Genomic DNA, 21,485 nt, shown 5'->3' with positions numbered 1-21,485 from the left:
TTTTTAAAGTTAACGAGGGGAATTTATAAAAAAAGCATACCTTGGGTGGGAAATGTGCCTTTGGCCAAAAGGAAAAGATAAAGAAGCAATGTTTGGTATTCACTCCTTACTCTTCATAGACATGTCAAAGGATCCGGCTTGCAACAGAATTGTAAGTCATGCCAAGCATGTGGGCTTGCAACCATACTAAGGACTTTACGGTCCAACTTGACATCAATTAAGTATTCATGGAGACACAACCTCCGTGAGGGCTTAGACTCTTGCCATGTCCACGGACTATGTTATGACATAACTTGTAAGCACGATAGGTTACACTGAATTTGACCCACTCAATATATATATACACACACATATTGTAGACCGAATCTACACGGACTTTTCATACTTTGGGCTTCAAAGTCATGAACTAAACTTTAGAAAGGATCTAATGTGCTAGGCCTTCTCAAGTTCTTGTGTCTATTTATATGGGCTTTTCCAAGTTCTTAGGCAATATGCATTTTCATATGGAGCAATGCTATTAGTACCCTTTTAGAATTTTTTTTTGCTAATTTCAAATTTAACCCCTGAAAATTATTAAATAAAGGGTTATTAATTAAAATGAAATTATTTTTAACAATAAAATCATGTATATACTTTTTCGGATATATAATTAAGTATATAAATAATATATCATTTTATAATTGAATGATTTTAAATTAAAGATAAAATAATATTTAAATATATAATGATATACTATTTATATACTTAATGTGTACTTAAAAGAGTCATATTATGTATATCCTCTTTGAATATACAAATAGATACACACTTATATATGTTATCACGAGATTAAATGTTACTTTATCTTTATTTCAAAATCACTTAATTATATAATGATACATATAAATATATATACATTTATATACTTAAAATAAATACGTATAATTTTATTAGTATGTAAAGATATACACATATAGTTTTATTATATTTCGAGAGGCTATAGAAATATCCAACTATGAATGGACTAAACCATTATGACTAACAGATTACAGACTAACCAGAATCTTTCCCATCATTGTCCAAACCTTGCTGTCTTTGCAACTAGAACAAAAGTAAGTTTCAGCCCAACCCACTTACCGTGTCCACTTTAGAAGAATAATATTTGCATGAACAATTAATATTTATTTGTATATTAATAAATCATTATATGATTTATATTGTTTTATTATTAATTTAAAATTATTAAAATTATATTTGAGTCAAATTGGACTTAAATAAGTACTATCTCGAACTTAATTCAAATTTATAATAGCTAACTCAAGATGGATAAACAATATTGATATATGGGGATTCAAACTGAACTCAAATTAGGTTATTAGATTGAAATTTTAACTTAAATTTAATTTGAATCAAACCAATCACGGGGCTTATTGAACACATAATCATAACAACACAAATTAGTATAATATAAATTCAACTATTTTTGTTATATGAATTTTTGTGTGCGGTGTGAGACAAGAACCAAAGCCAAGCTAATGGACAAAAACGACATAGTTTACTGCTTTTTTTTACTCCTTTTCCGGCTTCTCGGTTTTTTCCATCTCCAAATAATTCCATAAGGGTTGGGGCATATTTGATATGGAATTTTCCGAGAAATCATATCAGGAACTCTGCAAACGCCATTAATGGAATCAATAAGATCATAAGATAATAGAAAAGGCAAAAAAGGGCATCTGGGTCAAAATTTAGAGCGAAAAAGACCTTTTTATTTAACTGAGAATTCAAGGGAGAAGGTGAAATGAAGGTAAATTAAGAAACTGAAAGTGGGAATCTTACTGTAATTTAGTGATTTCGATCTCCGAGAACTCCATGGTTGTTGCTACTGCTCCTCTTGGTTGTTTGATGGCTAGCACTCTGCAATTGAAGTTGCTTGCTATATTTGTCTGGGCCAAAGCCAACCTATCCCCTCGCAAAAATACAAGCTTTGAGTTTGAGTTCTGTTTCCAAACTTCAATGTCACCAAGAGCATTTCGTCTTTTTGAGGTTGAGTAGAGATGACAATACGTAAGATAAGAGCCGAATATCTTAATTATTGTTTCTGTTTTTGTAGAAAAATTTGATACGAACCTTAGGAGAATCATACCTCAAAAGTTAGCTATTGAGACGAGAGATTCTAACAAAATTCTTTCTTTGTCTCCATTTTATTTTTCATACAAGGATGACAGAAAACTCTCATCCTTTTTTTGCAAGAAAAATTTCTCAACCATTCCCTTTTCCATTCATACGGAAAAATTTCCCCCCACTTTTTCTTTTACATCCTTATTAGATTGATGATAAAACATTTACTGAGGATCAAACATGTTTGTAATATTTTAAAAAGTTTAGTGATAATTTAATAATATATAAGGGTTTAGAGAATAAATAAAAGAGGAAACAAATATAAGAGGAGAGAGATTGAAGAAGAGTTATATTTATCTTTATTTTCGTCTTATCTTTAATTATGAAGATTTTAGTTATCCTTGTTTCAGTCTTTATTAGGGAATCTTCTCTTTAAACGGGGAAAGATAGATCACAAACTCAGTTTTACAAACCGAATTGCCATATATAGTTAGGGAGAGGTCAATGGAATGAAAAACATTCTTAGGATCAAAGATTTAAAAATCAGACCGGACCAGCCGATTGGATCGTGAACCGGTATTGTAGCTGAATATTATTGAAGACAGAATCGTTGTAAGGTTGAAATCGGATTGGACCGCGGTCGAACCGTCGGTTCTCACATGAACTGCGGTCGAACCGTTGGTTCTCACATGAACTACGATCCAACCCGGTTCCCGGTTCAAGCTTAGTATAAAATAACACACTTATTTTTTTCCTGTTCTTCCACTGCACGCAGAAGCAAAACTTTAGTTGCTGCAACCACCGAATTTCTTCGACTTCACATGCTTGGGTACGTCATTTATTACAAAACAATAAAGAAAACGGTAAAACTAATGCAAATGCTGAGCCTGGTAAGGAGGCTAAGAATTTGAAGGATGAAGCTGATGCGTATACCAAAGAGCTAGCTAATATGGAAGATACTTGGGCAAAACACAGGGGTGATGTAGCTATTAATGAAAAAAGAGAGAGAGAGTTAGAGACAGGGAAGAAAGAGGATGTTGATAAGGAATTACTGTTGGTATTTTCCTCAGAACTTTCAGATCTGCTCCTAATATGCTTACATTAAGGTAGAGACAGGGAAGAGGTAGAAATAGAGAAGAAAGAGAGAGCTAGCTAATATGTTTATAGTAAAAATGCCCAAATTCCTGAAAACTATAATTTCGATCCAATCGATCAGTTCAAATGATCTAATCGATCCGATCAAAACTAGTATTTAAAATAGTTTTTATCTCGATCCGGTTTTGAAAACCTTGCTTGGGATAATATTAGACTTTTAATGGCAGCCAAGCCATTGAAATAAGGGGCGAACGGAACCAGGGTCAAGAAGGGTCAAGCAACCTTCTTTGACTTTTTAAAAAAAAATCAGAAGTTTAATAAAATTTATAGTTTTGTCACTGCTTAGTTATATTAACATGAACAGTTTTATAGCAAAATAGCCATTTCTCCAAAGCCTTTTTTCTACGGTTTCCAATTTCATTGAACAGTGACAGACATTTTCTCCATATAGGTAGTCGTGCTGAATTCACCGTTTTTACCACAATTTCAGTAATCTTCCACCATTTATGCTCTTGTTCAACTATTCATTCAAGTCTTAGTTTCAGCATTTATTTATTATTTTGATTGGATTGAATTAAAGTTTTGAGTTTTATTGAATTGTTAAGTTTTGTTTGAATTTGATGTTCGGACTGATTATTAAACTTGTTTGATTATTTGGAAGAAAATTAATTAGTTTTAGGTTATTTCCTTATCGTTTCTAATGTGTTTGAATAAAGTACAATGTGAAGTTAGTTAGGTTGTGCTTAAAGTGAATGTCTTTAGTGAATGCTGTAAAAGTGTAAGTGTCGAAAAATGCATTTTTAATCTTTGAAAATGTAAACAAGTAAAGTTAGATTTGAATCGAGTTTATTCAAACTAAAAAATGAGTTCAGTTCAAACAAATCCAAAATGAGTTTGACTCAAACAAATTTGAGCTTAAACTTAAGCTTAAGAGTTAAAAAATTTTTAGTTTAGCTTAAGGGTTGTTCGACTCATCAAACTCATCAACTTTGAAAAATTTGATCAATACGTATCAAAATAATGTTGTCTTAGTTATTTTTTTCTCAGTTATAATATTGAGTCAAACTCAAAGCTTGACTTAATTAAAACTTGAGCTCAATTTGTTTAAAGGGAGCCAAACTTTAATAATTTTGGGGAGAGTTTAGTGAACTCAAGCCTAGGTACGCTTGAGTTTAGTTAGACTTAAATGTAACTCTATAACATTGTCACCCCTTTCTTCACATACTCACCCATTTCTTCATAACATTGTCAATCCTCCTTTATTTTCATTTCATAGTATTGTTCGATTATTCCTTCAAATATTAAACATTATCAAACTTTTTTCCACGATATTCTCAACTTGATGTCTTCATTTTGAATATACGCTCTAATATCAAATTAATGATATAAGAGGTCTTGAAAAATGATTGTTGAAATTAAAAAAGATAAAATGTTTCAATTAGTTTATTTATAAATAAAATTAGCATCGATTTTACTAATTGTCACTGCTAATGGGAAGGACGCATTTTTAATTATGAGATTTGTCAATAATCATTGGCGAAATAGAATAAATGAGTTAATTGTTGAATAATAGTTTAGTTGTACATAAAAAAAAAAATATTTAATTGTATTGAAAATAAAATCATTATATAATACTTTGGAAAGATAAAATCATGTTAAAGATAATTATAAATGTATTAATTAATAAATATTTATATTTTTTTTAATTTAAAATATATTTATATTGTTATAACTTTGACCCGCTAAGTTTAGTTTCTGCATCTGTCACGGATGGAGACGGTGTTTGTGGTTGACCCTTGTACCATTATTGTTCATGAAGTTTCGTGTCTCAAATTGGCATCACCTAATAAATGTAGAAAGGTTGAACCCACATGGCGTAGGAGGCGGTAGCTTTCTACTACGGTTTGTTTTCATTGATTCAATCAGACGCCCCAGAATGATCCTAAAACTATTGGCTCTTTCGCCGCCAAACACACACCGTGTGCCGGCGGTGGCCATGGAGTTTTCAGTACAATGACACTCACAAAACTGACAATTTCATCAAGAAGTTGAAAAAATAAAACAAAAGAAACTCTAAAATTTTTGAACTTACTTGTAAAGAAAGCTCTGATCATGGAGGCCAACAACAAGCGTCGAAGCACCGATTTCTCTGACCACGGCGGCGATTCTAGAGCCTTCTTCATCGCCTTCCGCAACAACAATCTCAACATTAGTCTGCAACAAAATTCTCCCATCAAATAACACACCGCCGAAACAAAAAAGCTCAAAAAAGAACATGAAATTCTGTAAATTACGTTGAAGAAGTAATTTGTGCAAATTTCCTTGAAAGAGAGCGCTAACTGGTACCCTTTCAAACGGAGCAGCCGCAGCATCTTCTTGTTTCTTCTTTTCAACGAAGGAAAGACGTGAAGGAGAACGATGACATCGCCATAGCGAAGAATATTATGAAGAGCCCATAAAAGAGCGGTTCTTGCGACTTCTAAATCTTCAACTACCACAACTATTCTCCTGGAATCCATTGATTCTTCGACTTTGATAGCAGTAGAAATTTTGTATTACATTTCAGCAAGAAGGGATTTTTCAAAGGGGTCTTTGAATGCTGATTGATTGAAGAAATTGTGCGGATTGATGGCTGAAATTATGCTAACAGAGTTGATGATTAATCTCTGTAATGAATGAATCAAGAGAGCCTTCTTGATAAAATGGCGATGAAGTTCTGGACTTTTGAGTTCGGCTTCCCTGTGGGCTGGTTAAAATTTTTGGCCCCGAAATTTAGTCAAACTAACCATGTGGTCCTTATAATTTGCGATTTGTTTTTTTAAACATTATGCTGCAAAATTATTATGATTGATGGACAGAAAATTAACTGTTGAATTCAAAATTTTTTCCGAAACCAGACCGAACATCAATCTAGTGAATGGGATGGTCCAGTCTAACCAACAATCAGATCGTTTTGACTAGTGATTAGATTGATTAATTATTTAAAAATAATATTTAAAATATTTTTTTATAATTTATCGTTAAATATATACTCTAAGTTTTTGCATTATCAAAACAAACCTTGTTTTATGGTATATACTTTTTTTATTCACTGAATTCTATTATGATGATATAATTATATTTAAAACATATTGTCAATGAAATTAAGTGGATACATAATATATAATAAAGGTAGACTTATTTTCACCTAAGGTTTAGTGTATTCTTAAATTTTCACTCACTAAATTTTAAAAACTCAAATACCTACTCGTTAGTTGTTAAATTTAACATAATCAGTTAATTATAAGGATAAAATTGTTATTTAATTAATAATATTAAAATATGTAAAAGTTTATATCATTTTTTCTTGTTGATTTGAAAAACTAACAATTTTCTTTTATGATTAAGTTTTGAAAAGTAACATTTCTTCCCTTAAGATTCAATTTTTTGGCAAACACTGACTTCTCCAATCTCTCTATCCCTCCCTTTAGTCTCTCCTTCTCTAGTGTTGCTTTCGACGCTTGTCTCCAACGTCAATTCATCTAAACGAAGATTGATGAAGACGAAATCGTCTTCCAGAATGGTTGTCCTTTCTTCATCCCTTGTAATACACATTGTTTGAATGAAATGTGTAGTTATTTACTTCTAATATGGATGAATTGACTATTCCCTTCTTCATCAATTTCAGACAGATTGATGCCAAAAGTAGCGCTAGAGGGAGGGAGAGGGAGCATAAAAAAAGTCGACGTTTGTTAGAAAATTGACTCTGAAAAATTGAAACCGTAAGAGGGAGAGGGGGGGGGGAGGGGAATATAACTTTTCAAAACTAAATCTTAAATGAAATTGTAGTTTTCCAAATTAAGGGGGAAAATAATTTAAATTTTTAAATTTTTAATATTTTTAGTTAAATGATAATTTTACAATTATAATTAATTGATTATATTAACCTTAACATCTGACGAATGAGCATCTGAGTTTTTAAAATTTAGCCACACGTCTCCATCTTAGTTAAACAAAAATTAATAAAACTATGTCAACAAATAATGAGTATAAACTTGTACATAAATAATGATATATCATCATATGATTGATTGATTTTGACATAGAGATAAAACAATATTAAATCATATAATGCTATATAATCGTTTATGAATAAGTTTTTATTTATTGTTTGTATACATAATATTACTCAACATAATTTATTATTAGTAATTAATAGTATATGATAAATTGATATAATAATTAATATACGTAATTTAAAAAACTATGTATACGAACAAATAAATACCAATATATGCATTATGGCAATGTATTATTGTATGATAAGATAATTTTAAAATAAAGATAAAATAATAATAAAATTATAGATACCTACTTTGAGTACATAAATAAGTACACATTTGATATGTGTCATCATGTGATTGGGTAATTTTGGATTAAGTATAAAATAACATCTGCTCACATAAAGATATATATAAATATATACTCATTTATATATTCAAAATGGATATGTGGGATTTGTCACACCATCTGCCAAATCAGTGGGTATCATTTTGGGTACTAAGTTGGGGTACATATATTATTTTTGTTCTCATAAAATAATATCAAATTGTATAGTGATGCTCATTATCAATATATTGTTTGAGATAATAAATCGATAAAACTCTATTCAAAATCGTTCCGAGAACTAATAACATAACAATAGACTTAAGTTTATGAGATGCAAACCGAACTATTTTAAAAAACATTGTTATATTTATCTCACATCTTAATCATCAGCTCTTGGTACAAAATCACACCATTGGTATAATTTTATGAAACATCAACAATGGTTTAAAGAAAATAATGAAAACTCCATGAAAATTTTTAATTCCTTTGAAATTAATAAAACTATATATATTTAGTTTTGAAAATTTAATCGAAGTATTTATATTATATGTTATTATATGATTGAATAAATAATATTAAATTATATCATAATATATCATTTAAATATTTGATTAAATATATCTATCGTTAGTTTTGAAAAGTTATATTTTTTCCCTGGGTTTAATTTTCTATCCCTATAATTTTCTAGCAACTGTCACTATCTTTGACCGTCTTCTCTCTTTGAATCAACTTCTCTCCCTCTTGCCTTCTCTCTTTGAGTGGCTCTTTTGTTTGAGACAAAGGCCATTTGTGTTTATCTTAGACAAAAAAACTCATCTTTATCTATACGAAGACGAACGTGCAAAGAGCATCAAAATTATGTCGAAAGAAATGACAAAGAAAAAGAGATATTGTTAGAAGGGAGGGAGCATCAGCTGTTTACCGAAATTATAATTGAAAAATTGAAACTTTACGAGAAAAATATAATTTCTTAAAATTTAATTCTAATTGTTAGTTTCTCAAACTTAAAAAAAAAATAAGATAAAATTTTATTATTTTAATATTACTGATAAAATAATAATTTTATTATATAATTAATTAATTTTTAAATTTTAATCATTAACGAACGAATATTTAGATTTTCATAATTTAATAAATAAAAATTTGAAAATGTACTAAACTTTGGATGAACCCTTTTGAATAATTAAAGCCTTATTATTATTATTTTGGTATTATCGAATTCTATAATCCATCCATTCATTGCACAAGCATCTTTGATCATGACGGAAACAAGTGAGCCATTCATGCATGCATCGCGTCGTCAGCTGACAATGAATATGAGCCACGTGTACGTTTCTTAAACCGATGATTTAAAAGACTGACAGAGAATCAGCGGCTCTGAACTCATTTAATTTTGTGATGAGGAAAATGTGGTTGCCTGGTGCCGCCGGTTGTCTCCCCCATATTGATTTTATATATTCTTTTAGAAATATTATATATTAAAATAAATTATGTAAATTTATACACATAAACCAATTAAATGATTTTAAAATAAAAAAAATACATCATCAAATTTCCGTGTATCATCCAATTCGCCATGATTTTGATGGACCCATACATGATTTCCTGTGGCCACGGTGGTTCTGACCGGCCCTTGCTCCATGGCCAAGTTAGATATCTATGGCTAGCTCATCAATAGGCAATTTCTCCCACTGGATCTAATCATCATATGAACAGTCCTTGAACGGGGAAAAAAGCAAACAAGATGAAAGCAACCACAAAAAGAATGAAAACACTCGCCAAGGTTTCACTTTTCTCAGGCTACCCTGTTACTTCCCAATTTCAAGAACAGTAATGAACAATCCGGTTGGTGTTCAAACTACTGCAGATCATATGATTAAGAGTGCGAAAAAAGTAACACAACAATAGCACTTAAAAGAACACATTTGTGCAAGATTTTCAGAATATAAGTACCTTAAACAAAGTCAAAATATAATTGAAATATTGAAAATTGAATTCATGTGTTAATGAACCTACAGTTGCTCTCACTTCAATATGATGAATTTAGTAATAGCCGACACCTCTCATTTCTTGTCGTGATGAAGGCCCTGGATCACCACCATTTCCCAAAAACACAAGGCGCCCTGCCAAATTCACAATAGACAAATCATTAAACAAGATGGAGAAACTAAGCATTACACTATCTTGACAATTCTCTATCAACCAGTAACACTTATATGGTTCAGTATTATCAATATGTCATGCCAATAAGCTCTGGTCGTCTATAGGGCAGTTCACAACTCTACAAGAGAACCGACACTTTTCACTCAAATCAATATATCATACTGTAGCTCTATCAATCTCTCCACTACTTCTGTATTTTAAGTATGGTGTTCCCAGCATAGCTTCATAAAATGTAAGGAGATATTAGTTTTGTACTTTTATTCTAAACTAGTGTTCTCACAAAGCGTAATGTACTTTAACATAAATAGTGTTTGGGTTAAAGAAAAAAATTAATAACAAACTTCAGTGAGGCAAAAATTTGTATGCAAGGCATGGAGACTTATTGCCACTTCACTGTCATAATGGTATAGTGAATTATTCTGTAAGCTAGGGACTTTTGTGTTTATGAAGGTACTAGGTCCATTTTAACTGAGAATATATCTTTATTTTCAGAAAGAAATCCAGACACCAATAAATCACCAAAGACATAAATTTAAAGGCTATTCTAACATATATGGAAAAAGGGTAAATACGATAGACATAAGGTTAGATGACTTTCTTTTTAGCCTAAAGAATTAATATACAAACTGGAAAAAAGCAATGCATGTACCATTACTACGAATTGCAATCTCTCGTATACGCCGAACAAGACCAGTCATCGGGTCATTGAAAACTTTTTGCTCCAAATTTCCTTCTATATATATAATCGATCTACATAAAAAAAGAACATTATAAATCATAGCTGAGATTATAAAAAAAATGAAGATGACCTGCAACAGAAGTAAGATGCAACTTGAACAAAAGTTCATAAGAACTAAGCCATGGTCAAAACAGAAAACAACAAGCACCAACAATCAAGTTTGGCTACTATAAGCACAAGCAAGCATAAAACAGACATACTTCAGCAATGTCTATGCAGAAGCAAATATTGTATCTACAAGTTGATGCTACACAAAAATGTGGATAAATACACATACTCATTCCAAAAACAGAGTTATATGGTAGCTAATCAAATTGATAGGATCAAGTAACTTGGGAAACCATTAATTTTCTAACTAAAATATAACAAGTGTTTCTCTCTCACTCTACTGGAGTGCTTGACACGCACAACTTCACAACATTATAAAAAAGTATCTTTTCTTTTCTTCTAGCCTTTTAAATGAGCAAATAGAAAAAATTCAATCTGCCACCAAAAAAAAAAAAAAATGAACCTTAAATGTTATAGTAACCTGTCACAGATGATATATCATCTTGTTTGTTTTCACATACAAGAATTCTTCTCATTTCAGGATCCCTAACATTATTACTTCCAAATACAGGATCAATTCTTTTATATCCAAGAAGAAATTCTTTGGAGACAAATTGAAAAAAAACTGTTCAAATTTTGTTTCTATACCTCAATCTCTGTCACAAGAAGCATATTCACGTCTAACACTGATGCATCATTCATTCTAGTCACTCAGATTTTTAACCAGAAAATAAGTTTTCAATAAAAAATGTTCATTTTAAAATGATAGAAATGTAGTTAGAACACCGGTGCCATAATTCAATAAAAAATGTTCATTTTAAAATGGTGAATATAATTAATCATCCTTAATTTAAAACCCTAACCCCGGAACAACATGCTTCATGACAATTCCTCCCAATCTCTCGGGGTAAACCGAAACCCGGTGCCATTGAACAGCACTCCTATTCGCATACTCTCTCGGATCCTCATTATCCAGTGGCCTCCTGTTGTTCCGAATCCCGCCTGTCCCCAACGAAAACAGCGTCACTGTTCTACCACTCCTCAGCTTCTTCTGTAACGGACTCTGTCCCACCTGCCCCACCAATATTGCCTATAACAAAACAACCCACAGAAACCCATCAAACCCAGATATTATTTCTCCGCTCACTCAATGGGTCCCAAAACTTCGGCATAATCGCTAAGTTATAAAGCAAATTAAATAACATTACAAATTACCAATCCGACATTAATACAAATGCGAAGTAAAGTTAAAAGTTGCCTTGTAAATGCCCACATCGAGGCCATTCTCAAGAGGGCGATTATAGGCCTGACGTGTCTCACCGGAGCCTCGAGTTGATGATGTTGGAGAAGACGATTCAGGAACTGGGTTGGCGTCCGAGTTGACAGGCGACTCTCCAGAGTCAGATATGGGGTGAGAGGAAGAGATGTTGGAGGTGCAAAAGGGCCTATAAACGCTAGAGATATTAGAATTTGAGAGAAGAGAACGAAAAAGCCTTCTTGAGAGAACTGCCATGGAGAGTAAATGAAATTTCCTGTGCTCTCAGCATCCTTTGTGATTTTGAGGATTTTGGCTTAAACCCTAACCTATGACGTGGCAAATTGATAGCTCAATACGTGGCGCATCTTTAATAAAAAGGCCTTTTGAATGTTAAATAAATTGTAAAATCACTGCCGCGTTGTTTCCCACTCGAGCTTTGATGATAGTCGTTTGCCACCCTAAAGTTTTAAAAAGCCCATATGTCCCTCCATCCATCAATTCTGTTAGGCCAAAGGACTTATTCCCACCCAAAATATATTGTTTTTACAAGTTTTCATTTTTTAACTTTAAAAATCTCATTTATCTATCTATGGACAACTAAGTTTGTTAGTTTTAAGAGTAAAATTGTTATTTTATATATAATATTAAAAATAAACTTAAATTTTATTTATTTTTTCCCTCCTAAACCATAAATACTAATAATTTTCTCCCAACTCAAATTTTCATAAATAGCATTTTCTCCTTAGGGTTTCAATTTTTCATATTAATTTTTTTTGGTGATAAAAAGACTTCTCCAGTGATCTCCAAGCAACATCTCTTACTTTCCAACATGTCCTCCTTTTGGTGATGTTTCTTCCCAATGTTGTGCGGTGTCGTCATTAGAAAATGAAGATGGTTTGTCTTTATCTCTTACAAAAGACGAATTGTCTTCATTTAGAGAAGAAAACAAGTCGTCTTCATTCTTTAATGACGACGACAATGTTGCACAATATCGAGAAGAAACAAAATTAGAAGGATGACACATCAGAGAAAAAGAGATATTGTTTGGAAATTATTAGAGAAGTCTCTTCATTGTCAAAAAAATTGAATCTGAAAAATTCAAAATCCCAAGAGAAAAATGCTATTTTTGAAAACTTAGATTGAGAAAAAATTATTATTTTTTAAAATCTAGAGAAAAAAATGATATGACTAATAGATTCAGTTAACTTTAACTATCTATAACCAGTTCCATAGATTATTAATAGATAATAGATTTAAACTTGAAAAAAAAAAAAAAACTTTGGGTGGGAACAAGTCGTTTGGCCATTCCGTTAATAAAAGACCGTTACATGAAAGGGTATAAAAATCATTTTGCATGGACTGAAAAAGCCATGATCATGATCATGATCATGATCATGATGATATGATGTGGATGATATGATGTGAATAAAATAAAGAGAATAAATAAATGGATCACAATGTCTAAGTATTTGTAAGAGTTGTTTGATTATCTCAGGTACCAAAATTTCTCTTTTAGTAGAAATGCATACTCGCATTTGTTCTCTATCAAAGTCACCGCTTCCTCTTTCACACCATTGTTGACATAAAAAACATGGGTGAATAAAAAAATTTAAAAAAAAGAGAAACTACCCTAGCATCATATGACTATTTTTGTTTGTCGTCTCTCTAATTTGCTTTGCTCTATGAATCTTTGAAAGATGTGTTCTTGCAAAACTTCCGGAACCACCCCTTTGCGATGTCGTTCAACGTCTATCCCAATAATCATCTGCTTCTGGCCGTTGCTTGCCTTTTCCAAATTTGTTCCATCACCACTCAGCCTTCTTCAATTATTATTTTATTGCTCTTATAATTTATTTGGAATTATTAGAGGGTAATTTATTTTTTAATTTTGTTGCTTCAAGCTAATAAAACTTTGAGTCTAATAACTTGGTCTTACAACTATAATATTAAATAAGTCAAAATTTTGATTTTGAAATATTGTCAAAGAAGATTTAAACTTACGTTTTTTTATATATTAAACTACTGGTGTGTAGCATGGCAGGGTAAGTTACTGAGTTCGCACAGTGTGGATGCTGAGCTTGCACAGAAAACAGGGGGCAATCTGGAAATTGATGGTCCCATAGAAGAAGAATGGGAGGGAAACTATGTCAATTGTCTTCAGACCAAGAACTTCGCCGGAATTGTCAGCAATCGCATTATTGTCACTTTGTCAGAGATCCCTCAAAGCCATCTCCGAAGCTGAAGTTGGTTGCTTGGAAAGGCAAGCTGGAGATTGATCAATAGGTTGGTAAGGACCCAAATAGGGCAGAGTTTGTGATTTCCGCAGAGGATTCGCCAGAGCTGGATGCCTCAGCTCCAGTCGATGGAAGAGTCTTAACGGTCTACATATTTCAGGTTAGCTTTTCAATCCTGGGTTTCTGTTAGTAAAACAGAAGTTGACTCCTGCTAAAACATGACTCTGTTAAAAGGGATTTATAATGCATTTTCTCGAACATATAGGACATCAGGTCCGGTTAGAACATGGACTAATTCATAGGAACTAATATGGAATCCATTTTGCACAATCAAAAGCTAAGGGTTGATTTTCTGTACTTCAGTCAGATGTTCCTTCATTCTCACTTCACTGCTAACCATAGGGCAAAATAATAATCACCTGATGTTTGCTGAGCAGAGTCGCAAAGCTAATAGGAGACAAGAGGGCTGTAGTTCCCGGAAGAGGCTTCAATCACCCCTACTTAACGGTGGTCATCACAAATTGTGGCTTGATGGCATAACAGCAATTTGCAACTCTTTACTGTTCTTTCAGTTTTGTACCACGGGAACAATTTCATACAAAATTATATTGCCCTCCGGAATAAAAAAAAAAATCTTGTGACAATATTTTACAACATAGCATATAGGACAAGGTGAAAAATGAAAAACGAAATTCACAATGATATTGTAATAAACACAAAACCATTCTGCCAAAACTTTTTCCTTGCAACAGTAGATACAAAACTTCTAGGGGTTTCATTTTCAACTGAGATACCGACACGGAGAAATACATCTCTAAGGGCATCACAACCTACCAGATAAGAGAAGACAGGAGTGTCATCCCAGAGATACTTGGCAACTCATTGATTTTCACCCGGAGATATTTGGCAACTCGTTGATTTCCACTAGCACAGATGTGCAGCACATATTTCAGCTTGCTTAATGACTGGGCTTCGATCTTTTTGTAACTGGAGACTCGAAAAGCTTTCTAACTGAGGTGATGGGATCATCAACCTGTTAACAGTATCCAGCAAGATATAAATCCTTTCTAGATGAAAGTACTAAGAAAACTAATTGATCATCACTACGTACTATATATACACATTCACAAAAGAATGGGGTTTCACTGGAGAAAGAGAATCCATATTTCTACATTCAGGCTTACACAATAATAAAAAGAATTCAGATAAACTTTAAGCTCAGACCCATTTGGAGGTTCAGCGTTCCTTGAATTATTATTGACTGGATTTTATCACTGTGCTGCTCACTGTTAATTTCAAGTTTCTTAAAACCAAGGCCTAATGGTAGAACATTTAGACATACCTTAATCACAGAGGTAGATGGAGGAGAATTTGCCAGTGATGGATGAGTACAGTCTTTCGCACGACATAAAGCAGATAGTGTTCGTTGCCATCCAGGTGATCCACTATCTGTTGATACAATCCAGGGGCAAAAATATCTGTGCTGCCTTATTGGATCAAATTTCATTGCACTAATTTCTAATTGTTTAGGATCATTTCCTGGAAAACAGGAACATGGTTAATTTATGAGAATCAGAAGAAAATAGTCATACTAAGCAGAGAAAAAAAGTCAAAAATAGTCCAACTAGTGTGAGATAGTCAGCTTACAGATAGCCAAAAAAACTGGCTACAAAATATAATTTCACAGCTGTGAATTAAATTATCCTCATACAAATAATGGCCTTGAAACCATAGGGTTTGGTCAATATTAGATAGGCTAAGAGGATTCCACTTCAGGGTCCTTCCTCAATGTTGGAAAAGAAAAGATAATTTGTGAATAGTCTTGAGATAAAAATGAGTTGCAAAAAGAAAAAGGTTGCAACAACGATAGATTCATTTATTTAATATTTATGCACTACTAAGCAGAGAAGAGGCCAGGTAAATTAAGTGTTATACTCACTAGAAATTAGCAATGAAGAAATTGCAGAAGGGACAAGTAGAATGGTATAACATAATGTCAGAGTTACAACAAAATTCTTTTAAAGACAAAGTAAGCAAAGATTCCCGGCCAAAAGAAAAAGGAAACAAAATGTGTGAAAAGCCAACATTAAAAAATTGGATCAATTAAACAAGTATATATAAGAATAGTGATTTTACTACAAAATATCATTGAAACAGTTATGGCAATTATCAAAACTATATCATACCTGTACTTCTAGAAACATCTGCATTGGCAGATGTAATCATCAATGATCTCTCATTTTTGCTATGTTCCCCATTAGCAATAGTCAAATTAGCATCCTGAGTTCTAATAGAAAGATCACTAGATTCAGAGCCACCAGAGTCCCCTCCTGATGGATCAACATTTGCTGCATTTTCAGGAATAAATCAATTTGATTTAGGTCTACTTCTACATTCTGAATGGTTTCTATGGTACTTTGTATAAAACAACAATACTTACCAGTTTCAGAAAATGTGGCTCGTTGGGTGACACTTGTTCCTTCCACTGGCATATGATTGCTATTCTCCTTTCCAAGAGCATCATCTTTTTCACCAGTGCTATGATTCAAACCAGGGGGTTGTTCATCATTTGAAGAACTATCTGTTCCCTGCTCATGTTGTTTACTCTTCGACAACCCCATCTCTTCCGTCTGAACAACTTGTCCTGTATGATTGTGTTCTGTGCTGTCTAATCCCTCTGTAGGCAAATTACTATTCTTAGATCCAGGTTGAATTTCTTCTTGTTTGCCATATATACTATCTTTAAAATCAGAATCATTTGAGAACTTAGCCCTTAAAGCTCGACCAATAAGCGGTAAAGAAATTGTTGCTTTAAAGTTCTGTTTTGTTGGTGGTGGACCCCCTGCAATTGTCAGATTTAGATTGGGTGAAGCATCCTTATATGATGGTGCACCATTTGAGAAAGTGCTCATCACAGCTTCATGATTTTCATTTCCTGCACGATGAGTTCCAGAATTATTTTCACCATTTACATCTGCATATCCCACAACTCTAAAAAACTCTACTGGACGGGGAACCATAGTAAAAGCCCATAATCCAACACTAGCACCACAAAGCTTGCAATCCAACACAACAGACTTATGAGTCCCAGAGTTTTCAGCTGACTCAACAATTTCATTGCTGCCACCAGAGTGAGCATCAATGCCTGGATTTTGTCCATCAACATCAATAACAAACTGATTTACTTTGTCCTCAAGAACAACCACATAAGGAAGTGAGCGTGGTTCCCAGCCACACAAGCTTATGATTTTTTGCGCCTGAAAATGCATAATAGATCATCACTCATGTCAATAATGCAGATACACTGACCACTCTAAATTATACTTGTCATGCAATTATCACTATTTTCACTCATTTTGTTGGGTAAAAGCAGAACAAAATAGATTAACTGAAAGATGAAACACTGAACAATCTAATCTAATGAATATTGTTGAAGGGTGATGAAATATGAAATAGTATGCACAAGTCTTACAAGAGCGAGGCAATATAAAACTCAATTAAAAATACATGAAAGCTTATACATTTTTCATTGATTGCAAGAAAAGAACATAATCTGTATTCAAAATCATAGATGCTTTGACCCAAGGCATAAGCTAACTAATTAAAACAAATTGAACGCCAATAAGAGATAGAGTCAATGGCTTTTATCAAATAATCAGACTACAAGGGTGAAATCAGCAATGGATCAAATGCAAAAGTGAAATCAGTAGACAGGACACTGATAGCAATAATGACCATGACACAGTATTAGAAGGAATCGGAATGGAGAACCTCTTGGCTTCAATGAAATGGAATTTTGATTAACCATTACAAGTATGCAGGAATTCAATATGTATGAGGATACGTATAAGGAGGCAGGACCAACAAGATGAAATAAATTAAAGCTTACATGCCAGTTGACAACGGTATTAGAAGTAAACATGTGATCATATCAGCAACCCAGAATTCAGAAACCATTCAAGCAAGCAAGTTTCAAACCTGATAATATAAGTTAGCAGAAATGTCTTCACAGTCACTGCCAAGGCAATATATTTGAGAGGCCTTCGCAGATCCATCATCACATTCCAGCATTAATGACTGTTTAAGAAATTCTTCTAATTGAGGGGTTCTCATATACTCAATGGCAGAAGATGAAATGACTGGAAGGGCTAACAATTGTAAGAGTGCAGAAGAACGTTCTCGAAATTTGTCAACTAAAACAGCAGGAGGTGTAGGAGGAAACTGCGCCAGTGTTTCATCACAGATATTGTCAATCCAGGGGCAGAGTAATTTGTGTCCATTGTCTAACTTTAAGCTAAATACCAAGGCCACTTTCCCGACTGAGAGAACACAGGAAATAGCAATATTCAGATAAAAACATTTAGAACACTGATTTAATATTGCCTGATGTACTAAATACGAATAGTGACATGCCTTGCTGCTGCGTCCAAGATGATGGAGCAGAAAAAAGGAGACGAGCTCCACAAGATTCACAAGCTATGGTATCTGTGTCCACATTGACCCAACCTCTCCTTGCACAATTTAAAGCACTTACAACCTAAAAACAACAGGAAAAGAGCATAAAGAAATCTTATTAGATAAAAACAAGAGAAATTTTTTTCCCTTTTCTGAAAGAACTGAAATTCCAAATGATATTTCTCCAACCTTAGGCTTGGCAAACCATGTCATAGACTTGAAGGTTGAAAGCCTCCTCATAAGATCTCCTCGGTCCCATGGTCTACACAGTGGGGCTTGAGATGATGCAGCTGGAGACAAAGAATGCTGGTGTTTCTCCACCTTATTCACTATGGTTTTCGGTTCCACTAGTGCTAATGCATATTCTGGATTCGGTCGCTTTATGCCTCTTGGCAATTCAACTGCTGAGCTACTATTTATAAAAAAAACCATAACAATGAAAATGTCAATATTACACTATGTATGCAACAAAAACAAAGGTTACAACTACCACCCAGGCTGGTAACATTATAAAACCAATCAACAACAGATAACATTTACCACTTGCAAATTCTGCATTCTCAAAACAACAAAGTGTATAATTCTTACTCTGTTACAACTTTAATGTTTAATTTTAATAGTGTTACAACACTTCAAGTAATAAATATTTACCAGATTTGGCACCTAACGTCCCTAAAAGATTAATCGTAAAACATAAAAAAAAACTTAAAAAAAAAAAAAAAAGAAAGAGCAATAAGGAATACAACTTTCAAATTCTGAAAGGGTATATACTATCAATATTTTCAATCACTATAACTAAAACGAAATATTATGAAAATATTCAGCTCGACTAAGCATAGATTCTCATTGTCCTTTGTTTTTCTATTGGTTCCCTCCGTTTTCTCGGGAACCAAACGCAGAAAAGCAACAAACAAAAATGACCAAAAACAAAAAACAGAAAAAGAGAACCTGGAGGAGCTTGGTGTGGATTTAGGAGGTTGAAAGAGCTTATCCATGATCGAGTGAAACCTCTTTTCTGAATCCTGCGCCATTGTGTTACTTTCGCGAGAGGATCCTACACTTCCGTTGGTCTACAATCTCAAATTGCTTGATTTCCCTTTCTTTTTTCTGTTCAAAACGACGACGTTCTCTCCTTTCTCTCGCTCTCTGTGTTGTGTTGTCTCCGTAGACTGTAATCGGTGAGCATAAAATCCGGGTAGATCCGGATCCGCCCGAGTTTTAGTTTATTGGGCTTGATGGGTTAAAACCAAAGTGTAATTATCAGAGCCGGCCTGACAACTCAACGGCCATAAAATTCTAACTGAGAATTATATATAAATAATACGATATACACAAACAATGATATATCATTATATTATTAAAAAATTAAAAATAAAATATTATTTAATTATATGATAATACATCATTATTTATACATATAATTTTATTGGTTATATATATGCACACACATATATAGAAATATTAGTGTTGGATTTACACCAATAAGAAGCACACTAAATCTTTGTGAAATTTGATATAATACTATGAAAAGGCACGAAAGAAAAAGAAACAATCAATTTTTAACGTGATTCAACCAAAAATATCAAGAGCTTAGATCAACAATAATTATATTCTTTTAGTAATATAAGTTGGATGACATATTATAATACTAGAGTGCCAATTGAGGGCTAGAAGTGTCTCTCTCCTTTATACTACCACTACCAATAATTTATACTAACAGAGGTTAAGTTTACATGTATAACTACGGCATGGTTTCGAGTGTAATGGGTTGTTGACTCTCATATGATAGACAAACTTATGCATGGTTTTTAGTTTTATGGATCACTCACTCTCATGTAATAAACAAACTTATAAGTGCATCCAACTATCGTATGCCCGAGTTTGTATGGAATTTGATGCGAAGAAGCCTATTTTGCACCAATTTGAGATTCAATGTAAATTGTCACAAGACCCAATTCAAGTTAGAGTTGAATATAAATGAAAGTCAAAGAGGTGTGGAAATGTGGGTTTTTTTTACACAATTGCCAACCACTTAAGGAGACCAATGAAAGAGAGAGAGAGAACAAAGCAATTATGGGGACGTTGGCCAAAACAAATGGCTGATATGTAGAATTGATGTATAGTGTTAGCTAGAAGTATCTTTCCCCTTAGTCTTACCTATTAATAATTTATACTAACGAAGACTAGAGTTATATGTATACCTATTTTGTAAAAGACAGAAATTTGTGGCTTGGTGTGCGCTATCGTGATCCAAATATGGTAAGAGAGTTTGCATTTTAAGTTTAATTGCTGAAATTTTGATAATTAATTCAATACAATAGGAAAAATGTTATTTGATGTTAGGTATCTGTGAGAGATGTAATAGACATTGACCCCTGCTTCTTATTTGTAACTGCTAAATGAAATTTTATCTTATTCAAAGCTTTCTTCTCAACCAAAGAGGTAGTGTGACATCCATCCATTAGTCGTTAATCATTCCCATAAATGTCATTTCCATACGTTTGATTAAGGAAGAGTTTTGAAAGCATAATAATATACATATCAATAAAATAATATGTACATATTTTAGGTACACAAATATGTACACACTCATATGTATCATTACATGATTGGATGACTTTTAATAAAAGATAAAATAATACTTAATCATATGATAACACATATAAATAGGTATGCATGATATTGTTTTATATATATTAATTTGAAAATTTCAAATTAATTTTGTGTTGAATTAATAGTTAACCTACCCATATGTTTAACATTATATGAGCATTGAGAAAACCTAGTTTGGGCAGCAATGAGAAGGAGGGAGAATGAAAGCTAGTTGGCACAACCACAACACAAGGAACAAGCATTGAATAACGGCCAAACGACTATTTCCCACCCAAGGTTTAGCGTTTTCTCAAAAGTCTCCCCTTTAACTATGGAAACACCAAACACTCACCCATGACCAGTTAGATTTAACCAAACCCTAACGGTGGTAGGGGTAAAATCGTCATTTTTGCTATAATATTAAAAATAAACTAAA

The 21,485-nt window shown here is 32.9% G+C and overlaps 3 protein-coding genes across 3 annotated transcripts; all 3 read right to left on the bottom strand.

The window, feature by feature from the left end:
* Positions 1–1,377: 1,377 nt before the first annotated feature.
* LOC123204259 lies at positions 1,378–5,953 on the bottom strand. The gene is made up of 4 exons (XM_044620860.1): positions 5,487–5,953; positions 5,285–5,406; positions 1,816–1,938; positions 1,378–1,649 (listed from the first exon to the last, which is right to left on the bottom strand). The coding sequence occupies exons 1-4, from the start codon at positions 5,709–5,711 to the stop codon at positions 1,535–1,537; spliced, it is 585 nt and encodes a 194-aa protein (XP_044476795.1). The 5' UTR covers positions 5,712–5,953; the 3' UTR covers positions 1,378–1,534.
* A 3,426-nt stretch (positions 5,954–9,379) lies between these two features.
* On the bottom strand, positions 9,380–12,062 carry LOC123204010 (single-stranded DNA-binding protein, mitochondrial). The gene is made up of 4 exons (XM_044620533.1): positions 11,769–12,062; positions 11,374–11,600; positions 10,373–10,473; positions 9,380–9,683 (listed from the first exon to the last, which is right to left on the bottom strand). The coding sequence occupies exons 1-4, from the start codon at positions 12,021–12,023 to the stop codon at positions 9,604–9,606; spliced, it is 663 nt and encodes a 220-aa protein (XP_044476468.1). The 5' UTR covers positions 12,024–12,062; the 3' UTR covers positions 9,380–9,603.
* A 2,531-nt stretch (positions 12,063–14,593) lies between these two features.
* On the bottom strand, positions 14,594–19,617 carry LOC123204852. Its single transcript, XM_044621655.1, has 8 exons — positions 19,406–19,617; positions 18,647–18,869; positions 18,416–18,539; positions 17,981–18,321; positions 16,443–17,259; positions 16,189–16,350; positions 15,345–15,541; positions 14,594–15,035 (listed from the first exon to the last, which is right to left on the bottom strand). Exons 1-8 carry the CDS (start codon positions 19,486–19,488, stop codon positions 14,961–14,963), a joined length of 2,022 nt encoding a protein of 673 aa, XP_044477590.1. The 5' UTR covers positions 19,489–19,617; the 3' UTR covers positions 14,594–14,960.
* Between the last annotated feature and the right edge of the window lie 1,868 nt (positions 19,618–21,485).

This window comes from Mangifera indica, chromosome 20 (assembly GCF_011075055.1).
Source record: "Mangifera indica cultivar Alphonso chromosome 20, CATAS_Mindica_2.1, whole genome shotgun sequence".
Taxonomy (NCBI): Eukaryota; Viridiplantae; Streptophyta; class Magnoliopsida; order Sapindales; family Anacardiaceae; genus Mangifera; species Mangifera indica.
The sequence above is the reverse complement of the archived record's forward strand: the minus strand, read 5'-3'. Positions and strand labels throughout refer to the sequence as shown.

Excerpts from the sequence above, each read along its gene's own strand:
- LOC123204852 (XM_044621655.1), bottom strand. The coding sequence starts at position 19,488 with ATGGCGCAGGATTCAGAAAAGAGGTTTCACTCGATCATGGATAAGCTC. Across the intron at positions 18,540-18,646 it reads CATGGTTTGCCAAGCCTAAG|GTTGTAAGTGCTTTAAATTG; the intron begins GTTGGAGAAATA and ends TGTTGTTTTTAG. Across the intron at positions 17,260-17,980 it reads CTGCTAACTTATATTATCAG|GCGCAAAAAATCATAAGCTT; the intron begins GTTTGAAACTTG and ends ATGCATTTTCAG.
- LOC123204259 (XM_044620860.1), bottom strand. The coding sequence starts at position 5,711 with ATGGATTCCAGGAGAATAGTTGTGGTAGTTGAAGATTTAGAAGTCGCA. Across the intron at positions 5,407-5,486 it reads GCACAAATTACTTCTTCAAC|ACTAATGTTGAGATTGTTGT; the intron begins GTAATTTACAGA and ends ATTTTGTTGCAG. Across the intron at positions 1,939-5,284 it reads GATCAGAGCTTTCTTTACAA|GTTGGCTTTGGCCCAGACAA; the intron begins GTAAGTTCAAAA and ends GCGAGGGGATAG.
- LOC123204010 (XM_044620533.1), bottom strand. The coding sequence starts at position 12,023 with ATGGCAGTTCTCTCAAGAAGGCTTTTTCGTTCTCTTCTCTCAAATTCT. Across the intron at positions 11,601-11,768 it reads TCGATGTGGGCATTTACAAG|GCAATATTGGTGGGGCAGGT; the intron begins GCAACTTTTAAC and ends GTTTTGTTATAG. Across the intron at positions 9,684-10,372 it reads GATTGCAATTCGTAGTAATG|GGCGCCTTGTGTTTTTGGGA; the intron begins GTACATGCATTG and ends TGAATTTGGCAG.